Source organism: Hippocampus guttulatus, chromosome 10 (assembly GCF_054856545.1).
Source record: "Hippocampus guttulatus isolate MCC_2025c chromosome 10, RoL_Hgut_1.0, whole genome shotgun sequence".
Classification (NCBI taxonomy): Eukaryota; Metazoa; Chordata; class Actinopteri; order Syngnathiformes; family Syngnathidae; genus Hippocampus; species Hippocampus guttulatus.
Genome location: NC_141270.1, coordinates 18,255,561 through 18,277,927, shown reverse-complemented (window position 1 = coordinate 18,277,927; position 22,367 = coordinate 18,255,561). Strand labels below are relative to the sequence as shown.

Here is a 22,367-nt window from a genome sequence, read left to right as displayed (position 1 = left end):
TGACAAGTACTGAACATGCCTTCTTGCACAACAACAAACAACTGAGGCTCAACATGTCTGAAAGTAGAGCAACAGCATGTCAGCTAGTGCTGACTGTTATTTGTTGCTACAATTAAAGTGACTTTATAACCACTGTTGTGTCCCAAGACGCCTGGGGTGCCACAAAGTAATTTGCAATCCATTAATAAAAGGGAGCGCCGTGACAAAAAGGTGCATAAGTACGAATAGGAACCGCTGTGATATGCCTGATTAATGAATAACTCTCACTTCTATTTGTTTTTCTATGACTAAAAAAAAAGATTGAAAGACAGCATGTAAATCACTCACACGTCTTGGCGGAAGCCTGATGCACAAGACAAACAAGAATTCACAATCACCGATGCCAAGTTGGAATATTTACCAAATATGCATATGTTGAGGTAGTGGGAGGAGGACAAAGTATCCAGAAAAAAAATAAATCACAAAAACGGAAACTGCCGAAAGACGAACTGACATGCATGCTAACGGTTAAGTGAGGTACTATTATTAGCCATTGTAATATGAACCTTTAATCTCTCTTTTGCTCATTTCCAAAGCAATGGACAGACTTTTTGATTCCTGCTTCCAAATGAAATGCCGTTCAGACAAAATACCCTCGTGTTTGGGAAAAGTCAACAATATTCAGAGAGGTAGCCAATATCCTCTGCACATAGTCACATAATCGATTGTTGTCCTGTGTTAATATTTAGGTTGCACACTCGGAGAGCGAGTAGTCTCACATCCCAACCATCAAAACAGATGTTTAATCTCTGCCTAAATAGTTAGGATTAATATTTTAAATCCAGACCAATTTCACCAAAGATGTAATTTTTTCCATCAACAACTTTTTGGGGTGATCTTCCGACTAAATAATGTGGGGGGAAAACACTGATAAATTGGGTCCTGACAGTTGCCGCATCCAAATGTCTTCGCTTGTTGTTGACCTCTTCTCATAACAATCCTCACCATTCGTCCTATGCTAATCGTTTGTATTATCATTATTATTATTATTATGATTATCATTTGACAATAAAGTTGTACTTGATACTTGATTATTGTTAGTATTATCAATAATATACATGCTTCTTCAATGCCAAAAGTCCTCAGAAGGGCCATGAGTAATTTGTAACCTATTCCATCTGACATGAGTTGACACATATGCCCCGGACTGGTCACCAGCCAAGCATAAGGCACATTTTCACAAACAATCATATTTCCACCTATAGACGATTTAATCTTTTATTTAACCTTTCATGTTTGTTTTGGGAATGTGGGAGGATGGTTGAGAAACCAGCATGGGGGGAGCATGCATGGTTTGAGATTTGAACGCAGAACCTCTCGACTGTGAGGCAGACGTCCAAACGATATCCTGTGTGCAATAATAATAATAATAATAATAACATACGAGGTTATAAAATAAAATACAAATCTGATTTTTGGGCAAATATTATACAATCATGATTCATGAAACGCTTGACATTTGCAGCCTTCAACATCCTGTGTCTTTTCCCCCAAACTCCACATGACTTCGTGTTGTACGTGTTTCTCACCTTCCTTCTGTGCCACATTCTTGAGCCCAACAACCAGTCCCAGCAGACACCCCATGAAGCACATCTGTACAGCGAACAACTCCTTTCGCTTTCTCCGCCTGCCTTTACCCCTCCGCCGGTTCAGCATCACACCTACTCCTACGGTTGACTCAGGCATCCCTTCTCCCACCACGCGGGCCATGGCGCTCTTCTTTCGGCGAGCGTTCCGGCAGGTCCCCGGGAGGTGCAAAGGTACGAGATTGCGGGGAGGAAGACAGCGAGAGATGAGCTGTGAGTGAGATGGAGTTACTCGGCGCGGGCAGATGTGAGCGATTTGTCGATGCACACTGACGCTACACAAAATTAATACATCCCTGCTACATCCGGTATTGACCTTCAGAATAAAAGGCAAATGACGCGACAGCTACGAATGTACATTATCGTAGAATAAAATACTGTTCTACACTCATTGTAGTTGAGCAATATGACAACGTTGTTGTATTGATCTTGCCATTTCAAATTACATATACTGAATGACATTTCTCTCTTACTTTTCAATATGCAATATTGCCTTGGATAGGGATACGAATTGAATTCATTACTTGACCGCGAAACATTTTTCCCCATTGAAACGAATGGCAATGGTGTTACCTTCTCACCTCCTCCCCCAAAAATGTCACGTGTTTTTAATGAAAAAGATGTCTGTTGTTTTTGATCTGTATTCTATTTTCTTTCTGTATGTCCCCTCTCAAAACTTGCTCTCTCTGACTGCATTCCCAAAAAATATCCATCACAAAAATGACATCAGAGAGGGCACATCAAACTCTTCCACAAAATATGCAACCTGTCATGATGTGCATTTGAGTGTTTGACAATTCAAAAGCAAAAGAGAGGATATTAACCAAGGATTCAAATATCTAATACATATTATATCCCGATCCAATTTTCCATGCATGTTTTTTTTCTTTACACTGCCATGACATATATCAAAACTATGCAACTTAGAGCAAATTATTAGAAATGTGTTCCTTGAACCATCCATCCTTCCATTTCCAACACAGAATGTCATCATAGAGCTGCAGGTGAGCTAGAGCCTATGCCTGTTGACTTTGACCAGAGGCCTGATGTATCCTGGAGCAATCACTAGCCAACTGCATATTTACACTCACAGTTACACTTGTGAACAATTTAGAGTCTTCAATTAACCTCACTTGCATGTTTTTTGTATGTGGATGGAAGCAGGAGTCTACAGGGACAACCCACGCATGGGGAGAACATTCAAGACTCCACACAAAGAGGCCAAAGAAGAGATTTAAACTATGATCCTTGAGTGTGAGGGAGGCACAATAACCACCATTCGCATACCCCCAAGTTGAAAGTGCTTGAGTTGAATTCATTGTTCAAGCTGTACATAGACTTGTTGGTAAATCAATACGTCACATTCAATTGAAGCTGGATGTATTTCGTGTATGATTCACAGAGACACTTGAAAATTTTTTGATGAACTTACCTTGATGATTGGGTGATTGATGTGTGACTGGCATTGTGAATTCAGGAGATCACGTAAGTACCCATGTAGTGAATAAAAACACAATGAGGTGTTTAAGAAATTCAACCTGTATTACCTATTGAGTCTTTTAGAAAAGGCAACACATTGCTTCAATCGAAGATGTACAGTTTTGTAGTAGTTGGCAGTGGGACCAGATGCTGCTCTCAGTCTCATCGTAGTGAGGAAGTACTTTGTGATGAAAATTGTTTTTCAACATTGATCATTTATATGCCCGGTAGTCCAGTGGTTACCACATCGACTTCACAGTGCAGAGGTACCGGGTTCAATTCCAGCTCCGGCCTCCCTGTGTGGAGTTTGCATGTTCTCCCCGGGCCTGCGTGGGTTTTCTCCGGGTACTCCGGTTTCACCCCACATTCCAAAAACATGCATGGCAGGCTGATTGAACTCTAAATTGTACCTACGTGTGAGTGTGAGCGTGGATGGTTGTTCGTCTCTGTGTGCCCTGCGATTGGCTGGCAACCGGTTCAGGGTGCCCCCTACATACTGCCCGAAGACAGCTGCGATAGGCTCCAGCACCCCCCGCGACTCTCGTGAGGATAAGCGGATCGGAAAATGGATGGATGAATGGATAATTGACATGCCATGGAGGCTTGGATTCTTGGTCAGGAAATGATCTGATGTCGAGCCCACGGGTGCATTACCTCCAGTGTGGAGAATTGATTTATTTGTTTGCTTTCATTCTTCTGATATAAAACTTGAACCTGTGATTTCTTTGAACTCCATGGCAAATAAATGAGGCTCATGGGAAACTACAAATTGCACTTGTGGGGAAAAAAATAAATCATGATAGCTCAGGCGAAACAGCATTTGAAGTGGGCAGTCATTTGTCAGCATTATCATGAAGCATAATAATATTGATCATTCACACTGGAAACATGCACTTTCACTGGGTTCAAAGGGCACACTTTCTTGACCTCTCTGTGGTGAAACATCGGAAAAACCCTTTTATTTCTAAATCGAAAAGGTAGCTGGGCAAACAGCAGAAGAAGAAAGAGAGAGGTCGATGTTTAAAGCACTTGGGACTTGTCATGGTCATTGAAATTGAGCTGTCACAATCGATCTGCGGCTGCAGTGGAGCGCACCGCGTGACAACACTGAGACATGACATCGCATGTGTAAAGCCTTCCCACTAATCCAGTTTTCTCCTGTTCTTGCCGAGTTGTGCAATTCCGGCATGGCAGGAAGGCTGAAGACTCTCGCGCTCTCACTCACACGCACCCACACGCAAACACACACAGTTGGATTTACAGGTGCACACTCTGAACTGTGTCGCTACTCAGCTCTTTGATGTGTTGTTACTCCAGTCATTGTCCTGTAAATCATACCAGGACTTCATGTTTATTTCTTTATGGACGACTGATGCCGCTATGTGTCGCTTTTGATCGTCATGATTTGACTGGAGCAGCTAAAAGGTCCCCCCCCCCCCCCCCCCCCCCACAACAGTATGATTCGGTGGGTTTGAAATTCATCTGAGACAGAGAGAGAGGACCTTCCCACACTGTGTTGTCTGTCTTTCATATGACACACACACACACGCACACAAATGCAAACACACAAATCTAACTGCCCAGGTCCAATGAAGCACACGGTAAGCATCATAGGGCAAGTTAATAACCCACGTGCAATATAACTGTTTTAAATTCAATTGGATGAATCATTTGTTTAAATGTTCAATCAAACTAAAAGTACATTATTTTTCTCATTTCAAATCACTATTCACTTCATCTTCTTCAATTACAATCCAAACACAGTTTTCAAAAGTCACTGATTGTTAGAAGCAAATGAAAGAAGGATTTTCACTACCCCTATAGTGCTTTTTTCCTACTTTGAGAGGCAATTTTTGGTGATGACAGATAGCACAGCAGTGGATGCAATAGTCGCAATTTGTGTAGACAGGAAAGTTTATATTAAAGAAATCAGGGTTGCTCTGGATGAATAATCCCGCCCTCTGTAAGAAGATTACAGAGTGTTTTGTTCAGGGTTTTGTTTGTATTCCCACAGATGTGTACACACGTGCACGCACAGAGATACACTGTCGGAGCAAAAGCGTTTCTCGGAGTGCATTACTTCTGATACGAAGGCTTTCAATGCAATTCCTCGAGGGCTGCTTTCCTGCAAGTCTTCCATCTCTCACTGCTGTAACATGCGTTATTCAAATGATCCTGATCATTTAATCAGGTGTGTTGCAGCAGGGAGAGAAAGAAAACGGGCAGGATAGCAGCTCTCGAGGAACAGGATTTAAGACCCCTGTTCTAAAGACTGTGTGCAAATTATGTGTGTGTTAGATAAGTGAGAAAAAGAGTTAGAGAGGGAGAGAGAGAGAGAGAGAAACAAACAAATACTGTAATCTTAATGACAGCTATTTTTTATGGGTGTAGCCTGTTTTTTTTTCACCCCATCTCAGCCTGACCACATCAGTGAAAGGAGGTGTCAAGCATTGTAATATTGTTTCTTGGCTTGCTTTGTAATGCTCTGTTGTCACCAAGTGTCTGAAAATGGTGACCAATAGTCACCAAAATTCATATTCACAGCTCGGCCAGAGAAGCCGCGCCGCTTCACGGTGCAAGTGGCTGCAAAATACAGAACAATTTCGGTTCCAAAATGCTGAGAGATTTCTTCCAAAATAATTCGAAGCCATTCATTCCTCAACTATTCCGATGTTGGCAGGTAATGTAAACATTTTCGTAGGTGTGCAGATGTTCACCCATTTTTCCTGAGCTTTCCTTCAAGTGGCCGTGGAGCAGCCACAAAGTGTGCAGGAATCGTTACTTGAATAATAGATGTCGAATCCATGTCACAATGATGCCAAAATCTGATTCGCTTGTTTTCCAGACCTTAATATACTTTTTAATGGAGAATCGACTAAAGTAGGACATAGAATGAAATGTTGTGTTTGTCGTAGGTCCACACAAGGTGTAATTTGGTTCTCCTGTCAGATCAATACTTCAGTCACTCAACTCAACTCAAGTGTATTTATAGCACTTGCATTATAGCACTTTAAAACCACCAATGCTGTATACAAAGTGCTGTACATGAAGCAAATATCGTACATACAACAATAAAAAAATAATAACGAAGACAGTAGAAAGCAAAAAAAAAAAAAGGTCACTGCTCTACATCTCCTGAGTTCTACACTCCAGCCACACCTTCCCTGTGGAATTTCCGAACAGAGTTGATGATGTACTCGTGCAGCCATGGCTAACTAGTCGTTTCTATTTTTGGCTGAGACCTGCTTGGAAAGACAGGTCAAGAACAAATAGGAGGTATGAGGAAGCAACTGAGGATGAAACTGTGGAGGAGAAGGGATGTAGCGAATGGAGTGTCAGTCATCATTTTGCTTATGAACATCTCAGACAAGAGTTTGTTTTATTGTTTCATTTTCTATCATACTGTTTTATTACCATGAGGAAACTCACAATTTCAGCCTTTTTTTCTCACGTATGCAGTACACTACACTGCATCACTTTACAGAGAAAAACTATGTTTTATTGTTACATTGCAGTTCAAAAAACATTAATTCCGACATACTGTGACGAAATTTGAACGTTTTAAAAAACAATTCACTCAAGAAAGAGGCAGCGATATATATATATATATAAAGCTGAAAGAGGGACGGACACCACCCGAGGGGTGAGACGAGGATTTTTATATATATATTTTTATATACGAGGATTTTTATATATATAAATCCTCGTCTCACCCCTCGGGTGGTGTCCGTCCCTCATTCAGCTCGGGTCCTCTACCAGAGGCCAGGAAGCTTGAGGGTTCTGCGCAGTATCCTTGCTGTTACCAGCACTGCACATTTCTGGACTGAGATGTCCGATGTTGTTCCCGGGATCTGTTGCAACCACTCATCTAGTTTGGGGGTCACTGCCCCGAGTGCTCCGACCACCACAGGCACGACTGTCACCTTTACCTTCCAGGCTCTCTCCAGCTCCTCTCTGAGCCCTTGGTATTTCTCAAGTTTCTCATGTTCCTTCTTTCTGATGTTTCCATCACTTGGGACCGCTACATCCACTACAACGGCTTTCCTTTGCCCTTTATCTATGATCACAATATCTGGTTGGTTGGCCATTACCATCTTGTCAGTCTGGATCTGGAAGTCCCACAGGATCTTCGCTCTGTCATTCTCCACCACCTTCGGAGGTGTTTCCCATTTTGACCTTGGGGTTTCCAGTCCATACTCCGCACAGATGTTTCGGTAGACTATGCCAGTCACCTGGTTATGACGTTCCATGTAGGCTTTCCCTGCCAGCATCTTACACCCTGCAGTTATGTGTTGGATCGTCTCAGGTGCCTCTTTGCACAACCTACACCTTGGGTCTTGTCTGGTGTGGTATATCTGGGCCTCAATGGCTCTGGTGCTCAGGGCCTGCTCCTGAGCAGCCAGGATGAGTGCCTCTGTGCTGTCCTTCAGGCCAGCCCTCTGTAGCCACTGATAGGACTTCTTGAGATCAGCCCCTTCAGTTATGGTCCGGTGGTACATCCCGTGAAGGGGCTTGTCCTCCCATGATGGTCCCTCTTCCAGCGCCTCATCCTCTGTTCCCCATTGTCTGAGACATTCTCTGAGTACGTCATCCGTTGGAGCCTTCTCCTTGATGTATTCATGGAGCTTGGATGTTTCATCCTGGACAGTGGCTCTTACACTCACTAGTCCCCGGCCTCCTTCCTTTCGGCTTGCGTACAGTCTCAGGGTGCTGGATTTGGGATGGAACCCTCCATGCATGGTTAGGAGCTTTCGGGTCTTAACGTCCGTGGTCTAAATCTCTTCCTTTGGCCACCTTATTATTCCTGCAGGGTATCTGACCACTGGCAAGGCATAGCTGTTTATTGCCCGGGTCTTATTCTTGCCATTGAGCTGGCTTCTTAGGACTTGCCTCACTCGCTGGAGGTATTTGGCCGTAGCCGCTTTCCTTGTTGCCAGTTCGAGGTTGCCATTGGCTTGTGGTATACCGAGGTACTTGTAGCTGTCCTCAATGTCTGCTATTGTTCCTTCAGGGAGTGAGACCCCTTCAGTGCGGACTACCTTTCCTCTCTTAGTCACCATCCGACTACATTTCTCAAGCCCGAATGACATCCCGATGTCGCTGCTGTAGATCCTGGTTGTGTGGACCAGGGAGTCTATGTCCCTTTCGCTCTTAGCATACAGCTTTATGTCATCCATTCAGAGGAGGTGACTGATCGTAGCTCCATTTCTGAGGCGGTATCCATAGCCTGTCTTGGTGATTACATGGCTTAGGGGGTTCAGTCCTATGCAGAACAGCAGTGGGGAGAGTGCATCACCTTGATATATGCCACATTTGATGGACACTTGGGTAAGTGGCTTGCCATTGGCTTCAAGTATGGTTTTCCACATCCTCATCGAGTTCGCAACGAAGGCTCTTAGGGTCCTGTTCACCTTATACAACTCCAAGCATTCAGTGATCCATGTATGTGGCATCGAGTCATAGGCTTTCTTGTAATCAATCCAGGCTGTGCACAGGTTGGTATGTCGGGACCTGCAGTCTTGTGCGACTGTTCTGTCAACCAGGAGCTGATGTTTGGCTCCTCTGGTATCACTACCAATGCCCTTCTGTGCTTCGCTCATGTATTGATCCATGTGTCAACTTATCTTAGCCGCAATGATGCCTGACATGAGCTTCCATGTTGTGGAGAGACAGGTTATTGGCCGATAGTTGGATGGGACTGCGCCCTTTGAGGGATCCTTCATGATCAGGATCGTTCGCCCTTCGGTTAGCCATCCTGGGTGAGCCCCATCCCTCAGCAGCTGGTTCATTTGTGCTGCTAGGCGCTCATGGAGTGCTGTGAGTTTCCTTAGCCAGTAGGTGTGGACCAGTTCTTCATATCTGAGACTCTTTCATGTATGTCTGCCACTGTTATGGTAACTGGGTTCTGTTCAGGGAGGTTGCTGTGCTCCTCTCTCAGGGTCACCAGCCATTGTGCACTGCTGTTATGTGCAACCTCCTTCTCCCATATGCCTTTCCAGTACCTTTCAGTTTCCAGTCTTGGTGGGTCAGCTCTGTTGTTAGGACCCTGCCACTGAGCGTACACTTTCGCAGGTTGTGTTGCGAACAGCCTGTTTATTCGTCTGGCCTCATTCTCATTCGTGTACCACTTTAGGCGGCTGGACAAGGCTTGGAGCCTTTGTTTGGCAGTTTCGAGTGCTTCAGGTATGGTCATCTGGATGTACCTCTCGGATATCGGCCTTTTCATCACTCCTCTCTGGGCCTCCGTCAATTGACTCACATCTTTCCGAGCCGCCTTGATCTTAGCCTCCAACCGTCTTTTCCATGGTGGGTAACGTATCTCATGGCTTCCATGGTTGCTCTTATAGCCAAGCATCTCAAGGATCACTGATGCTGAAGCGTATATCAGCTCATTGGTTTCCGTGATCGTTACGGTAGGGATCGCCCTCAGTGCTGCATTCACACTTTCCATGAGACTTTCAGGTGGTACTTCACATAGCCGTTGTAATCGGTTTCTAAGTTGCCCAGCTTTCATTCTCGCCATGATCTTAGCTTTCAGGTCAGTTGCAGCCTCGCTCAGCATATTCATTTATTTACCCAAGTGTCCATCAAATGTGGCATATACCAAGGTGATGCACTCTCCCCACTGCTGTTCTGCATAGGACTGAACCCCCTAAGCCAAGTAATCACCAAGACAGGCTATGGATACCGCCTCAGAAATGGAGCTACAATCAGTCACCTCCTCTACATGGATGACATAAAGAGTGAAAGGGACATAGACTTCCTGATCTACACAACCAGGATCTACAGCAGCGACATCGGGATGTCATTCGGGCTTGAGAAATGTAGTCGGATGGTGACTAAGAGAGGAAAGGTAGTCCGCACTGAAGGGGTCTCACTCCCTGAAAGAACAATAGCAGACATTGAGGACAGCTACAAGTACCTCAGTATACCACAAGCCAATGGCAACCTCGAACTGGCAACAAGGAAAGCGGCTACGGCCAAATACCTCCAGCGAGTGAGGCAAGTCCTAAGAAGCCAGCTCAATGGCAAGAATAAGACCCGGGCAATAAACAGCTATGCCCTGCCAGTGATCAGATACCCTGCAGGAATAATAAGGTGGCCAAAGGAAGAGATTCAGACCATGGACGTTAAGACCCGAAAGCTCCTAACCATGCACGGAGGGTTCCATCTCAAATCCAGCACCCTGAGACTGTACGCAAGTCGAAAGGAAGGAGGCTGGGGACTAGTGAGTGTGACAGCCACTGTCCAGGATGAAACATCCAAGCTCCATGAATACATCAAGGAGAAGGCTCCAACGGATGACATACTCAGAGAATGCCTCAGACAATGGGGAACAGAAGATGATGCGTTGGAAGAGGGACCATCATGGGAGGACAAGCCCCTACACGGGATGTACCACCGGACCATAACTGAAGTGGCCGATCTCAAGAAGCCTGGAAGGTAAAGGTGACAGTCGTGCCTGTGGTGGTCGGAGCACTCGGGGCAGTGACCCCCAAACTAGATGAGTGGTTGCAACAGATCCCGGGAACAACATCGGACACTGCGCAGAATCCTCAAGCTTCCTGGCCTCTGGTAGAGGACCCGAGCTGAATGAGGGACGGACACCACCCGAGGGGGGGTGAGACGAGGAATTTTATTTTATTTATATATATATATAATACAGCGCCTGGATAGCTCAGTGTGTCCCCCTGAATGAGGGACGGACACCACCCGAGGGGTGAGATGAGGATTTTTTTTTATACAGTATATATATATACAGTATATATATATATATATATATATATATATATATATATATATATATATATATATATATATATATATATATATATATATATATATATATATATATATATATATATATATATATATATATATACGCAAGCCGAAAGGAAGGAGGCCGGGGACTAGTGAGTGTGAGAGCCACTGTCCAGGATGAAACATCCAAGCTCCATGAATACATCAAGGAGAAGGCTCCAACTGATGACGTACTCAGAGAATGCCTCAGACAATGGGGAACAGAAGATGAGGCGTTGGAAGAGGGACCATCATGGGAGGACAAGCCCCTACACGGGATGTACCACCGGACCATAACTGAAGTGGCCGATCTCAAGAAGTCCTATCAGTGGCTAGAGAGGGCTGGCCTGAAGGACAGCACAGAGGCACTCATCCTGGCTGCTCAGGAGCAGGCCCTGAGCACCAGAGCCATCGAGGCCCAGATATACCACACCAGACCAGACCCAAGGTGTAGGTTGTGCAAAGAGGCACCTGAGACGATCCAACACATAACTGCAGGGTGTAAGATGCTGGCAGGGAAAGCCTACGTGGAACGCCATAACCAGGTGGCTGGCATAGTCTACCGAAACATCTGTGCGGAGTATGGACTGGAAACCCCAAGGTCAAAATGGGAAACACCTCCGAAGGTGGTGGAGAATGACAGAGCGATGATCCTGTGGAACTTCCAGATCCAGACTGACAAGATGGTAATGGCGAACCAACCAGATATCGTGATCATAGATAAAGGGCAGAGGAAAGCCCTTGTAGTGGATGTAGCGGTCCCAAGTGATGGAAGCATCGGAAAGAAAGAACACGAGAAACTCAAGAAATACCAAGGGCTCAGAGAGGAGCTGGAGAGAGCCTGGAAGGTAAAGGTGACAGTCGTGCCTGTGGTGGTCGGAGCACTCGGGGCAGTGACCCCCCAAACTAGATGAGTGGTTGCAACAGATCCCGGGAACAACATCGGACATCTCAGTCCAGAAATGCGCAGTGCTGGGAACAGCAAGGATACTGCGCAGAACCCTCAAGCTTCCTGGCCTCTGGTAGAGGACCCGAGCTGAATGAGGGACGGACACCACCCGAGGGGGGGGGTGAGACGAGGAATTTTATTTTTTATATATATATATATATATATATATATATATATATATATATATATATATATATATATATGTATATATATATAATACAGCGCCTGGATAGCTCAGTGTGTCCCTCTGAATGAGGGACGGACACCACCCGAGGGGTGAGACGAGGAAAATTATTTTTTATTTTTATATATATATATATATCTATATCCATTGTTGTGAGACAAATAAAGGTTTTCTAATCTCTTCTTATATATGTTCATGCAGTTATCCAAGGCACACCAATATATGTTGAACTTATAAGGAATTAAAGTATTAATATCAGTATCATTAAATAAACGTAGCTCACATGCTGAAAAAGTGCCCCACTGGTATTTACAATTCTCATGTTTGTTCCAGTGTTTACCTCTTTCCAGCAGGATTATATGTTGCTTGAGTTCTTTATTTATGAAGGTTAGACTGCTATCAATAGCGGAACATGAGTATGCCACAGAGATGACATAGAATTGAATGAATCGATGCAGCACGTGAATAGGAATACTGCCGATAATGTTGGACCACCACATTTTTCTTCACCTCAGAATGAAGGCGGAAAGTGCATTCAATTCTATGTTTTGTTTTATGTGCATACAGTATGCGCATGACTACTAGTGAGGGAAACAGAGAGAAAATGAGGGAGAACTACAGCATGACTGACAAATCTGCTTTTCTGCTAAAGCGAGTTGAGTAATCCTCCAGCAAGCCTGATGTGGGCAAACTAATGCCATATAATCCATGCAAGTCCACATCGACACTGTATGCCTGCAATGGAAAGGCAGGAGCATAAACTTCTTTGGGATCACTTACATTACAGTACTGCTCCATCCATCTTCATGTGCACAGATGCATGAATCATGTTTTCTTTTTAATGTTGGTCACAAATTAGTGTGACGTGACAAGATTACATCATCAAAAGAGCATATGGTATACTTCACTGTCCCATCTCAACTAGGAAGGCATGCCATTTGTATTTTATATAATGCATTTGTCTAATTCTGTGAAAATCCACAGGTAAATGAGCTCTTTCTAGAAAAAAAACCCCTTCCTGATTATGGTCAGCAACTTCACACATTTGCCAGTATGTCCATGCACAAGGCAACTGCCCGTAACAGGGAAGAAAAGATTGGAAAACATTGCTTGCATTTATTTTTTTTAGGGGGAGTAATATTTCAACAATATTATCCATCCATCCATCCATTTTCCGATCCGCTTTATCCTCACGAGGGTCGCGGCGGGTGCTGGAGCCTATCCCAGCTGCCTTACGGCAGTCGGCATGGGACACCCTGAACCGGTTGCCAGCCAATCGCAGGCAGGGCACACATCGACGGACAACCATCTGCGATCACACTTACACCTAGGGACAATTTAGAGTGTTCAACCAGCCTTCCACGCATGTTTTTGGAATGTGGGAGGAAGCCGGAGTACCCGAAGAAAACCCACGCAGGCACAGGGAAAACATGCAAACACCATCCAGGAAGGTCGGAGCCGGAATCAAACCCTGCACTGATGCACTGTGAGCAGATGCGCTGGGTTATTAGTTTTGAAAACAACTAAAATTCTGTGTGAAATGTTTGATTTTAAGATCCTAAAGTTGAGATGGGTAGCTTGATTTTTGCCCAAAATCTCCAATGACTGCTGATATAGTCGTATCTTATTGTACGTTAACAAACAAAAAACAAAAAAACCAGCAGCTATACACTGTGTCGTCAAGACAACCAGTCACTCCCTGGAGCGACTGAAACAAAATTGAAAAGACAGACCAGTGTTACCAGTAGAAGTGGGCCATTTATTAAATTTAGCGAGTCTATCCTTCATTGTTCGTCATTCGTCAGCAACCTGGGCACCTGTCCGTCATTGTCAGTCCGTCATTTTTTCCAGGTGAACCAAACTGTTTTCATCGGTCGGTCAGTCTGTCATGTTAATTTAACTGTGCTTCAGTCAGTATTATCCATCCATCCATCCATCCATCCATTTTCTAATCCCTTTATCCTCACGAGGGATAATTATTGGGCAGTAGGCAGAGTACAGCCTGAACTTGTTGCCAGCCAATTGCAGGGTATCAGTCATTATTATTATTTTTTTTTTTTAACACCGTATGGTGTATAAAAATTCTGTGTTCTGATTTGCTAATGTATGCTGTCTCAAATATAATCGAAAGTGGCATGCCTGTTTATAAGAATCTTCTCACACAGAAGAAAAAAACTGTCCCAAAAATTACCCATAACTATTGTTCTTCAACTAGAAAAACTTAAAAAGACGCAACAGCGGAGTGGCGCGAGGATGCACGGGCAAGGCGTGAGGACTGTTCAACACACCTGAGTCATAAGTAATACATTTTTGTGTGTCCAACTTTGCCGATGGATCATTAAATGAATTGTTTTACTTTACGGACCTTCCGTCAGTATTGACAAATCGCCCACCTATGGTTACCACTACACTTTCCAGCAATCTGATCAGCTACATTGGATTGGCAATATATGTTTTGTTCACGGAAAGCATTTGAACATGTAGAAAGCATGTCCGTCTCCGCATCCTCAACCGTCCAACCGCAAATTTAATCAAGAATTACAGTAGATTTATGATTGACGGAGTAATAAAAAAAAAAATCTGATTAGATAATCATCGAAAAATACCATCAACAGCAGGAGTGTCCAATTAGTCAATTGTGATCACTGCCAGACCATGGACTCCGCCCAAGTCGTCTGGGCTGTTGTTGTTTTTTTGTGCGCATGTTATTGTTATTACCGGTAGTCCTATATATTTTGTGTTCGTGTACGCTACAGCCTGCGCAACCAGTCCCACGTTCACAAAAAAGTTTATAACCCAAATTAACTTTTATCCCAAGGTTCCACTGTATATAAATTCAATAAGTATTTCAAAAGATATACTGCTCAATTTTGCGATCAGATCAGTGATTGGTTTATTTAGTAATAGTGATCAGCCCCTAAATTCCTGATCGTATAAATCCTAGTTTTCACAAGCATAAAAGTGGATCTGGTACAACATTAATGGCAATGCAGCAATCATATTATGTCTTGATCACAATAATCCACCCCTGCATCCATGTTGGATAACATGCAACCTGCTCAGGGCTTCAGAGATGACTGGATCCAGGCCCAGTTGACGGAGTGATGCAGACTACACCATGAAATGGTCGCCAAATCAATTGCAAGGTGATTGTAAATGGCGCAAAGACTGTGAATCAGCCCTGTGCCAGCTGCAAGTCAGCTACAGTATATATACAACAACACCACCATTTTCAATTATATCTTCTTCCATTTAAAGATAAGAAAACCTTTATTGTCTCACAATGGAGAAATTTGCAACAACAAAGATAAAGATAAAGATATCCTTTATTTGTCCCACACTGGGGAAATTTACAGTCTGCAGCAGCAAGATTGTGGGTAGAAAGAAGAAAGAAGAAGAAAAAAAACAAACACCGTTCAATGAAGTGCAATATAAATACAAAATGGATAAGTCGCGGTGCTATTTACAATTGTTTTTCACATCATTAAATTATTATTATTATTTTTTATTCAGCAGCCTGACAGCAGTCGGTAGGAACGAGCGGCGGTATCTCTCCTTCTTGCAGCGCGGGTGTAACAGTCTCTGGCTGAAGGAGCTACCTAGTGCTGTCAGGGCGGGCTGGAGAGGGTGGGAGGGACTGTCCATCATAGCTTTTAGCTTAGTTAGCATCCTCCTGTTGCCCACCTCCTCCAGAGTGTCGAGGGAGCAGCCCAGGACAGAACTGGCCTTCCTGACCAGTCGCTCCAGTTTCTTTCTGTCCCGGGCCGAGATGCTGCCTGACCAGCAGACAATGCCATAATGGATGGCCGAGGCCACCACCGAGTTATAGAAAGTCTTAAGGAGTGACCCCTGAACCCCAAAATACCTCAGTTTCCTGAGCAGGAAGAGTCGGGTCTGTCCTTTCCTAATCAGGGTGTCCGTGTTCGTAGACCAGTCCAGTTTGTTGTTCAGAAGAACACCTAGGTACTTGCAGGAGGTCACCCTCTCTATGTCCATACCCTGGATGTTCATCGGTTCTGGTGCTGAGGACTGTTTCCTGCAGAAATCCACAACCAACTCCTTAGTTTTCCTAGGGTTGATCTGGAGGAGATTCTGCTGGCACCAGTCCACAAAGTCCTTTGTCAATGATATATTTAAAGATTTATGTTGCCTGACAAATTTCCCAAACAGTTCGGAGGGGTGAGTCATAATCTCAAAATCCAAGAATTTGGCATTTCATTTATTTTTTAAATTCATTTATTTTTATAGGACATGCAAAGGGATAGATAGTGTGCAAACATCCGAACCATGTGATTTTTCCATTGTAAAGGCAGAGTTGCATTGGAGCATCAGGTTGCACCCACTTTCACCGCCCAATCCATGACATGAATTGATAAAATGAACTGTTTAATGAAACAATATACAGGGGAAGGCATTTCCACCGGTGCATCAGTACCGATCTAAGGTCCATCAGTCCATCACTGATGGACTCCCATTTTTGGTGGCGGACTGACAGAAACTATTTTTGGCTGTCCTGCGGACCGCCATGAACCCCCATAAACAACGAGGGGCATTTTGGGGATGAGCAGCAGGAGGAGGATCAGAAATAGTACCGGTAATTAGAATTAATATATTTTTTGGGTGTAAAATGCTCCAAACTGTTTGTAGATTAATAACATTTTCTCCTGTTCCCCTTGTAAACAGTTTTTTGCAGACGGTGCTAAAGCGGTGACGAAATGTAATTTAGTCATAAAGGAAGCATGTCAAAATTAACATGGATGGTGTGACAGGCCAGCCTGAAATAATAACGACTGACTATGATGCCCTTCAGGGTTCGCCAATTGCGACTGATGGAAGTTCATTGAAACGCCCGCCACTAACAATATGCACGATGTCAACCTGTGCTAGAAAATGTGCATGTATGCGCATGAACACAAGGCAGAGGCACACAACGGAATACTTTAAAATTACATTCTTCGTGCATTCTCCTCCACAGAGCAAACTCTATTAGCAAGAGTCTTTCCCCAGGCCTGACACTGACATCTCCTATCAGAATCTCCTGTGCAAGAGGGGACACACACACACACACACACACACACACAATTCAAGGAGACCTATTTGAGGATGTGCATCAGGGAAAAAGGGAGAGAGGGCAAAATTACTCAAAAAGTATGGAGACAAAAGGATAAAAAAAGACAGATGATTATTTTACACACACACACACACACATATATATATATATATATATATAGAGAGAGAGAGAGAGAGAGAGAGAGAGAGAGTTCTTGTAAGTATAATTGTTGACAAAATATTGTGTGGCGTACACTGTATGCACCTGTATACTTAGAGTAAGTAGTATATAATGAATATACTTATTGTAGGTAAGTGTCTTTTCAGCTGTTTTCTGGTCAGAACCTTATTGTTTGTTTTTTGTTTATTGTTTATTGAACGTATAAAATGTACAATACAGTCATAAATTGACAAAAAGTGAAGGTAAGTAAAATTGTAAGAAAGGAAAAGAAAACAGTCATCATCACAGTTACATGTTCAAAGGAGTAGAAAGAAGTAAAAAACGTATATAAGTTGATAATTTTTATATACAGAAAAGAAAAGGAAAAAGTCTGTCTGTGTGCTGAACTTATCTAGTCTTACAACTTTCGGTTTGTATATACATACTCATTCTAGCACATTTATATGTCGATTTTCTCATATTCATAATGGATACTGCATTTCATTACCAGTAAAACATTTAATGTTTATCAATGTAATTCTGATGTATTGCTATATGTTATAAATGTTTTAAATGTATCATCTTAATTCTGATTTATGTAGTTTTTTTGTACTACCCTCTTGAATTTGTTTTTTTATTTGACACTATTAACAGTGGTCTCAATTTCCGCATTTGAGTTGTTCTAAATCATTGAGGTACAACATTTTTTTTTAAGTTAAAGCACATTTTAAACTTGCTGCCGAGAGGCCATGGACACATTTCCAGAATTAAGCCACGGAGGGATAAACCCAAAAGATATGAAAGTGGTTTGCCGCAGTACTTCCACATCATACGTGCTACAGTCCAACAAGCAATCCGATCACCGATCAGAGGGCTTAGTCTGAAATACTGGGAAACAAATAGCCAAGTCAGTCTCTTCCAATTGGATTCTTTCCAGCAGAAGGAATAATAATTCAATTTTTTTTAAATGGTAAAGCCGCATCATAGCTGAGCCTGTACTACCACCTAGTGTGAAACACCTGTAGTAGAATTAACATAAAATAAACTAACAAAGAAAATAAAGTAAACAGCGTTCTAATTTTGCTAATGGGTGATATGTTGCTCTGCTTTAGAACAAAACAGGCTAAGCAAGAAGAACAAGATCAATCACAAATTTCTACAGGAACATTCATATCCCCTCAGGTGTGCTCAATTCCGGTCCTTGACATCCGGTATCCTTGCTGGTTATTTTATGTTTCCCTGCTCATCAGGATCGTTATCCAGCTCCTGTAGAGTTTGCTGATGAGGTGATCATTTGAATGAGGTATGTCGGGGCAGGGAGACATACAAACCAGCCAGGATTTCGGCCCTGAAGGACTGGAATTGCTTGTTGCTTTGGTTCATGTGAATATTTTGATCTGTTGATAAGTGCGAAGAAAAAAAAATCTGTCCAAACCACAGACACAACAAACTGTTTCATAAGGAATGTAAGGATGATTAGAAACTGTTCTTAGCATGTCTGATATTATACAGAGAATTAGACAAAACATAAACTCTGATCAGGTAGGCTAACATGAGCTTGATTTCGGATATTCTCAGAAGAGCAACAGCAGGTTAAGAATGCACATTTGAGGAGCAGGATGTTTATGGCGCAGCAATCCAGATTTCATTGTACTTGTTCAGAGCCCAAGAGGAATTGTAAGTGGCCCCAGAGAAGTGGTTAGCAACAAAGGACTTCCCAGCTTTAGTCAAGTGGTCTTGCAGTTTCTCCACATTTTCTTTGCTTGCTTCAAAGGTTGCCATTCCTCCAAATGCTCTTAACAGGATGTACAAAAGGAGACATATTAGATCAAGTTACCATTCATTTGACTGTCTATAAAGGAAGCACGACTTTGCCTCTTACCTGACATAAACATAACCCCGAGGTCTGGTTTGTAACCACACATCCGTGTCACTGGTTTTAGCCATTTCTGTTTTATTTGGAACAAACCAGGACATGTTTGCATTCATTGTATCTGCAACTTGAACGACCGTGATAAGGACAGGCCAGCCATTAGGCATCGGATAACCTGTAGAAATGCAATGCTGTATGATTAGGGGAACATGAAACGGAAAAATAAAACTTTTTACCAAGACAAAACACACCTTTGACTGACATGTTTAAAATATACTCTTGCACACAATTATTCTGAGAGGCAATCATCAAGATGTTAAAATTCAGGCCTGATCAAAGGTGAGCATTTGTTTACGGTGCATCATGATTCTCATGAGATCGAAACCTCTTGAGAGAAATAACAATAAGATGACATGGAAGAGAAATTCAATCTCTCAGAGCCATACCTTGGGCCTTCTGTCTGTCACAGAAATGTTTCAATCTGTTATGTGCAGCCATCACATCAAAGACTTGTTTGCCTTTTATTGGAGTGGTAATCCAAAGTGTCTCAACATACAGACGGGTTTCAAAATCCTGTTGACAAAACCCCCTCCAAATTCAGAAAACATTTTACAACCGCGCCACCTAGAATTATGTCTTCTTAACAACGTATCGCGTGCGAGTGCTGTGATTAAAATCAACAACTTACCTTGTTTGCAGTATCAATCAAAAAGTATTCAGGGCATGGTTTTTTTGTGTGACAAATTCCTTCATTGCTCAGTGCTTGACAAAGGAAACCAAGAACAAACACCAAGACTGCAAAAAGGAACTGTGCCATCTTTTGTGAATCCATCAAAACTGAATGCCAAGTATTTGTACAGGACTGCTATAGCATGGTGAGAGGGCGTGGTGAACCATTGCTTTGACAAAAATCAGGGGAGTAAAACTGCACCTCCTGTATGCTTGATGTCAAAGGAGATATTATGCCATTTTTTTTAAACCTAGAGTCTAACATTGAATTAGTTATTTCTGATTTAAATTATTTTTTGTTTTATTTTGTATTCATTGTGTTTGCTCATGCATATGAATAAAGTTCAGTTGAATTTTAAGTAAATATGATATGACATTGGAATTTAGAAAGGCATTTTACAAAACAGTCGCAGCGTCTCTGACGCAAGCCTAAGACAATATAGCTGCGCTCGTAACGACCGTTACGGCTCACCTGTTTTCTGGGTCTGATTGGTGACTGTTGTCATGGAGAAGCAGACCGGGCCAGGTAGAGCACGGTCAATTACTGGCCAATTCATTCAAACACCTGTTGTGTATTTTTCCTTTCAGCTCATTGTTGTTGAGAAAACAAAGAACTTGCAGACAAAACAAACAAACAAACAAACAAAAAACCCAACAGCTAGTGGATTCCATTCTTTAAAACAGTTGTCAGTGCAAAACAGAAGCTTGCTGTGTTTCAACATTTCACCAAGCCAACCCACACGCTAATTCAAGCGACGGAAAGGCCCTTGGAATTCTGTCTATTTCATGCTACATGGACTATACAAGCAACGTGAACCTGTCGGAGCAACTTTGTCAGTTCTCAGAACATCCATCCATCCATTATCTGATCCACTTATCCGTACAAGGGTCACGGGCAAGCTGTCATCGGGCAGTGGGCGGGTTATACCTTGAACTGGTCGCCAGCCAATCGTAGGGCACTGGGAGACAAACAACCACCCGCACTCACAATCACAGCTAGGAAGAATGTAGAGCAGGGGTGCCCAAACTTTTTTGATCGAAGATCGACTTTTCAAGCAACCAACCTCCCGCGATCAACCCATTACTGCACGCGCACGCTAGTACGCATGAACACAACCGCACCCATGCACAAACGCGCATCAGAATGCACAAATGCACTGACGCATGCCATGATGAGCAACAGCCTTAACGGCCCCTAACATGAACGAAACAGAAAAATAAAGTTGGCACAAGAATTTGTGATAAGGAAATTACTGCCTACCTCAGCAAAGACTTGACGCGGAGACATGGGATGCACTTTAGCAGCATGTTCACTGCATGAACATCACTATCGTAACTATAGAAACTATCACATGCACCGTTTTGCTTCTCCTGGCACTGCAGATTCCCATTCTTTTGCCAGTGTCATCAGTGAATTGCAGATGAAACAAACATTTAATGATAATAATAATAATAATAATAATAATAATAAGAAAAATAATATATATATTTTAAAAGGATCTATCGCAACAAATCTGATCGCAAGCGGCAATTGCAGACTGATGACTGCTAACAATTTCTGGTGATGCAGGTCACACGCCACTGTAGGTTTTTTAATTAAATTTTATTTTAAAACTTTTTTTTGTGAAACCGATGCCTAGGGTGCGGTGTACACTAACACAAACATATATAATATAACACGCACACAGAAACACATCTTATTTTCTTCTTTCCATCTCCCCCAATACCCTTTGTGAACGACTTGGACCAGTCCGAGGGCGAGCACTCGATCGTGATCGACAGATCTCTAAGAGCAATAATGAATGTTCTTGGATCATCTGCATCAAAACTATTAACTTTTATCACTTTGGTTCAACACAAGCTGAAGAGTTTACTTTTGAAACTCCAGCACCTTTTGCATAGAGAATGTTGTAAACATATCAGTGTTAGCCATGGTCACAGCATTAGATCTTGGTTTTCAAACAGTTGTTTTTGGAAACAAGGCATGGACAAGAAACAGTTGCCCAATTGATGATGATTGTGCCAGAGTTATGAAGGTGACAAGAGAGATCTCATTTACAGCACACAGCAAGTAGGCTTCTATTTATTTTAGATTATCTTTCACATAAAACAAACATTCATATTTAATATGATCCACTACAGTTATCAGGGACTGACGAGCAACCGGCGATTGCTGCAAAAAAGGACAACGTCAGCTTCCGGAATGTTCTGAACTGCAGAGTTCGTATTAGCAAATCATTTCCTTAGGCATTATTTTAATTTGAAAAAGTATTCACATTCACGGTTTATCGATTTTAGGTGCAAATGCAAAGATCACAAAGTGCGATAGTCGAGGCATAATTTTTCTCATCAATCCATTTTCTTTAATGCTATTCTTCATTAGGCTTGTGCGTGAGCTGGAGCCAATCCCAATTAATTTTGGACGAGACGCAGGGTACACCCTGGACGGGTAGTCAGCCAATCGTTGCCAAACATTTTTCCTAATCTGCATAATTTAAATGCCAGCAACGTGGTTTTCT

General features: G+C 42.7%; 2 protein-coding genes across 2 annotated transcripts in view; both read right to left on the bottom strand.

The window, feature by feature from the left end:
* Positions 1 to 1,881, bottom strand: part of slc24a3 (solute carrier family 24 member 3) — a 70,637-nt gene extending 68,756 nt beyond the window's left edge. Inside the window, exon 1 of the mRNA XM_086122296.1 lies at positions 1,569 to 1,881. Within this exon, the coding sequence (XP_085978422.1) occupies positions 1,569 to 1,749 (181 nt within the window). The 5' untranslated portion in view covers positions 1,750 to 1,881. The remainder of the gene's footprint in view (positions 1 to 1,568) is intronic.
* Positions 1,882 to 17,595: 15,714 nt separating this feature from the next.
* LOC147199500 (heme-binding protein 2-like) lies at positions 17,596 to 19,951 on the bottom strand. The gene is made up of 4 exons (XM_086122801.1): positions 19,808 to 19,951; positions 19,566 to 19,692; positions 19,129 to 19,294; positions 17,596 to 19,041 (listed from the first exon to the last, which is right to left on the bottom strand). Exons 1-4 carry the CDS (start codon positions 19,949 to 19,951, stop codon positions 18,870 to 18,872), a joined length of 609 nt encoding a protein of 202 aa, XP_085978927.1. The 3' UTR covers positions 17,596 to 18,869.
* Between the last annotated feature and the right edge of the window lie 2,416 nt (positions 19,952 to 22,367).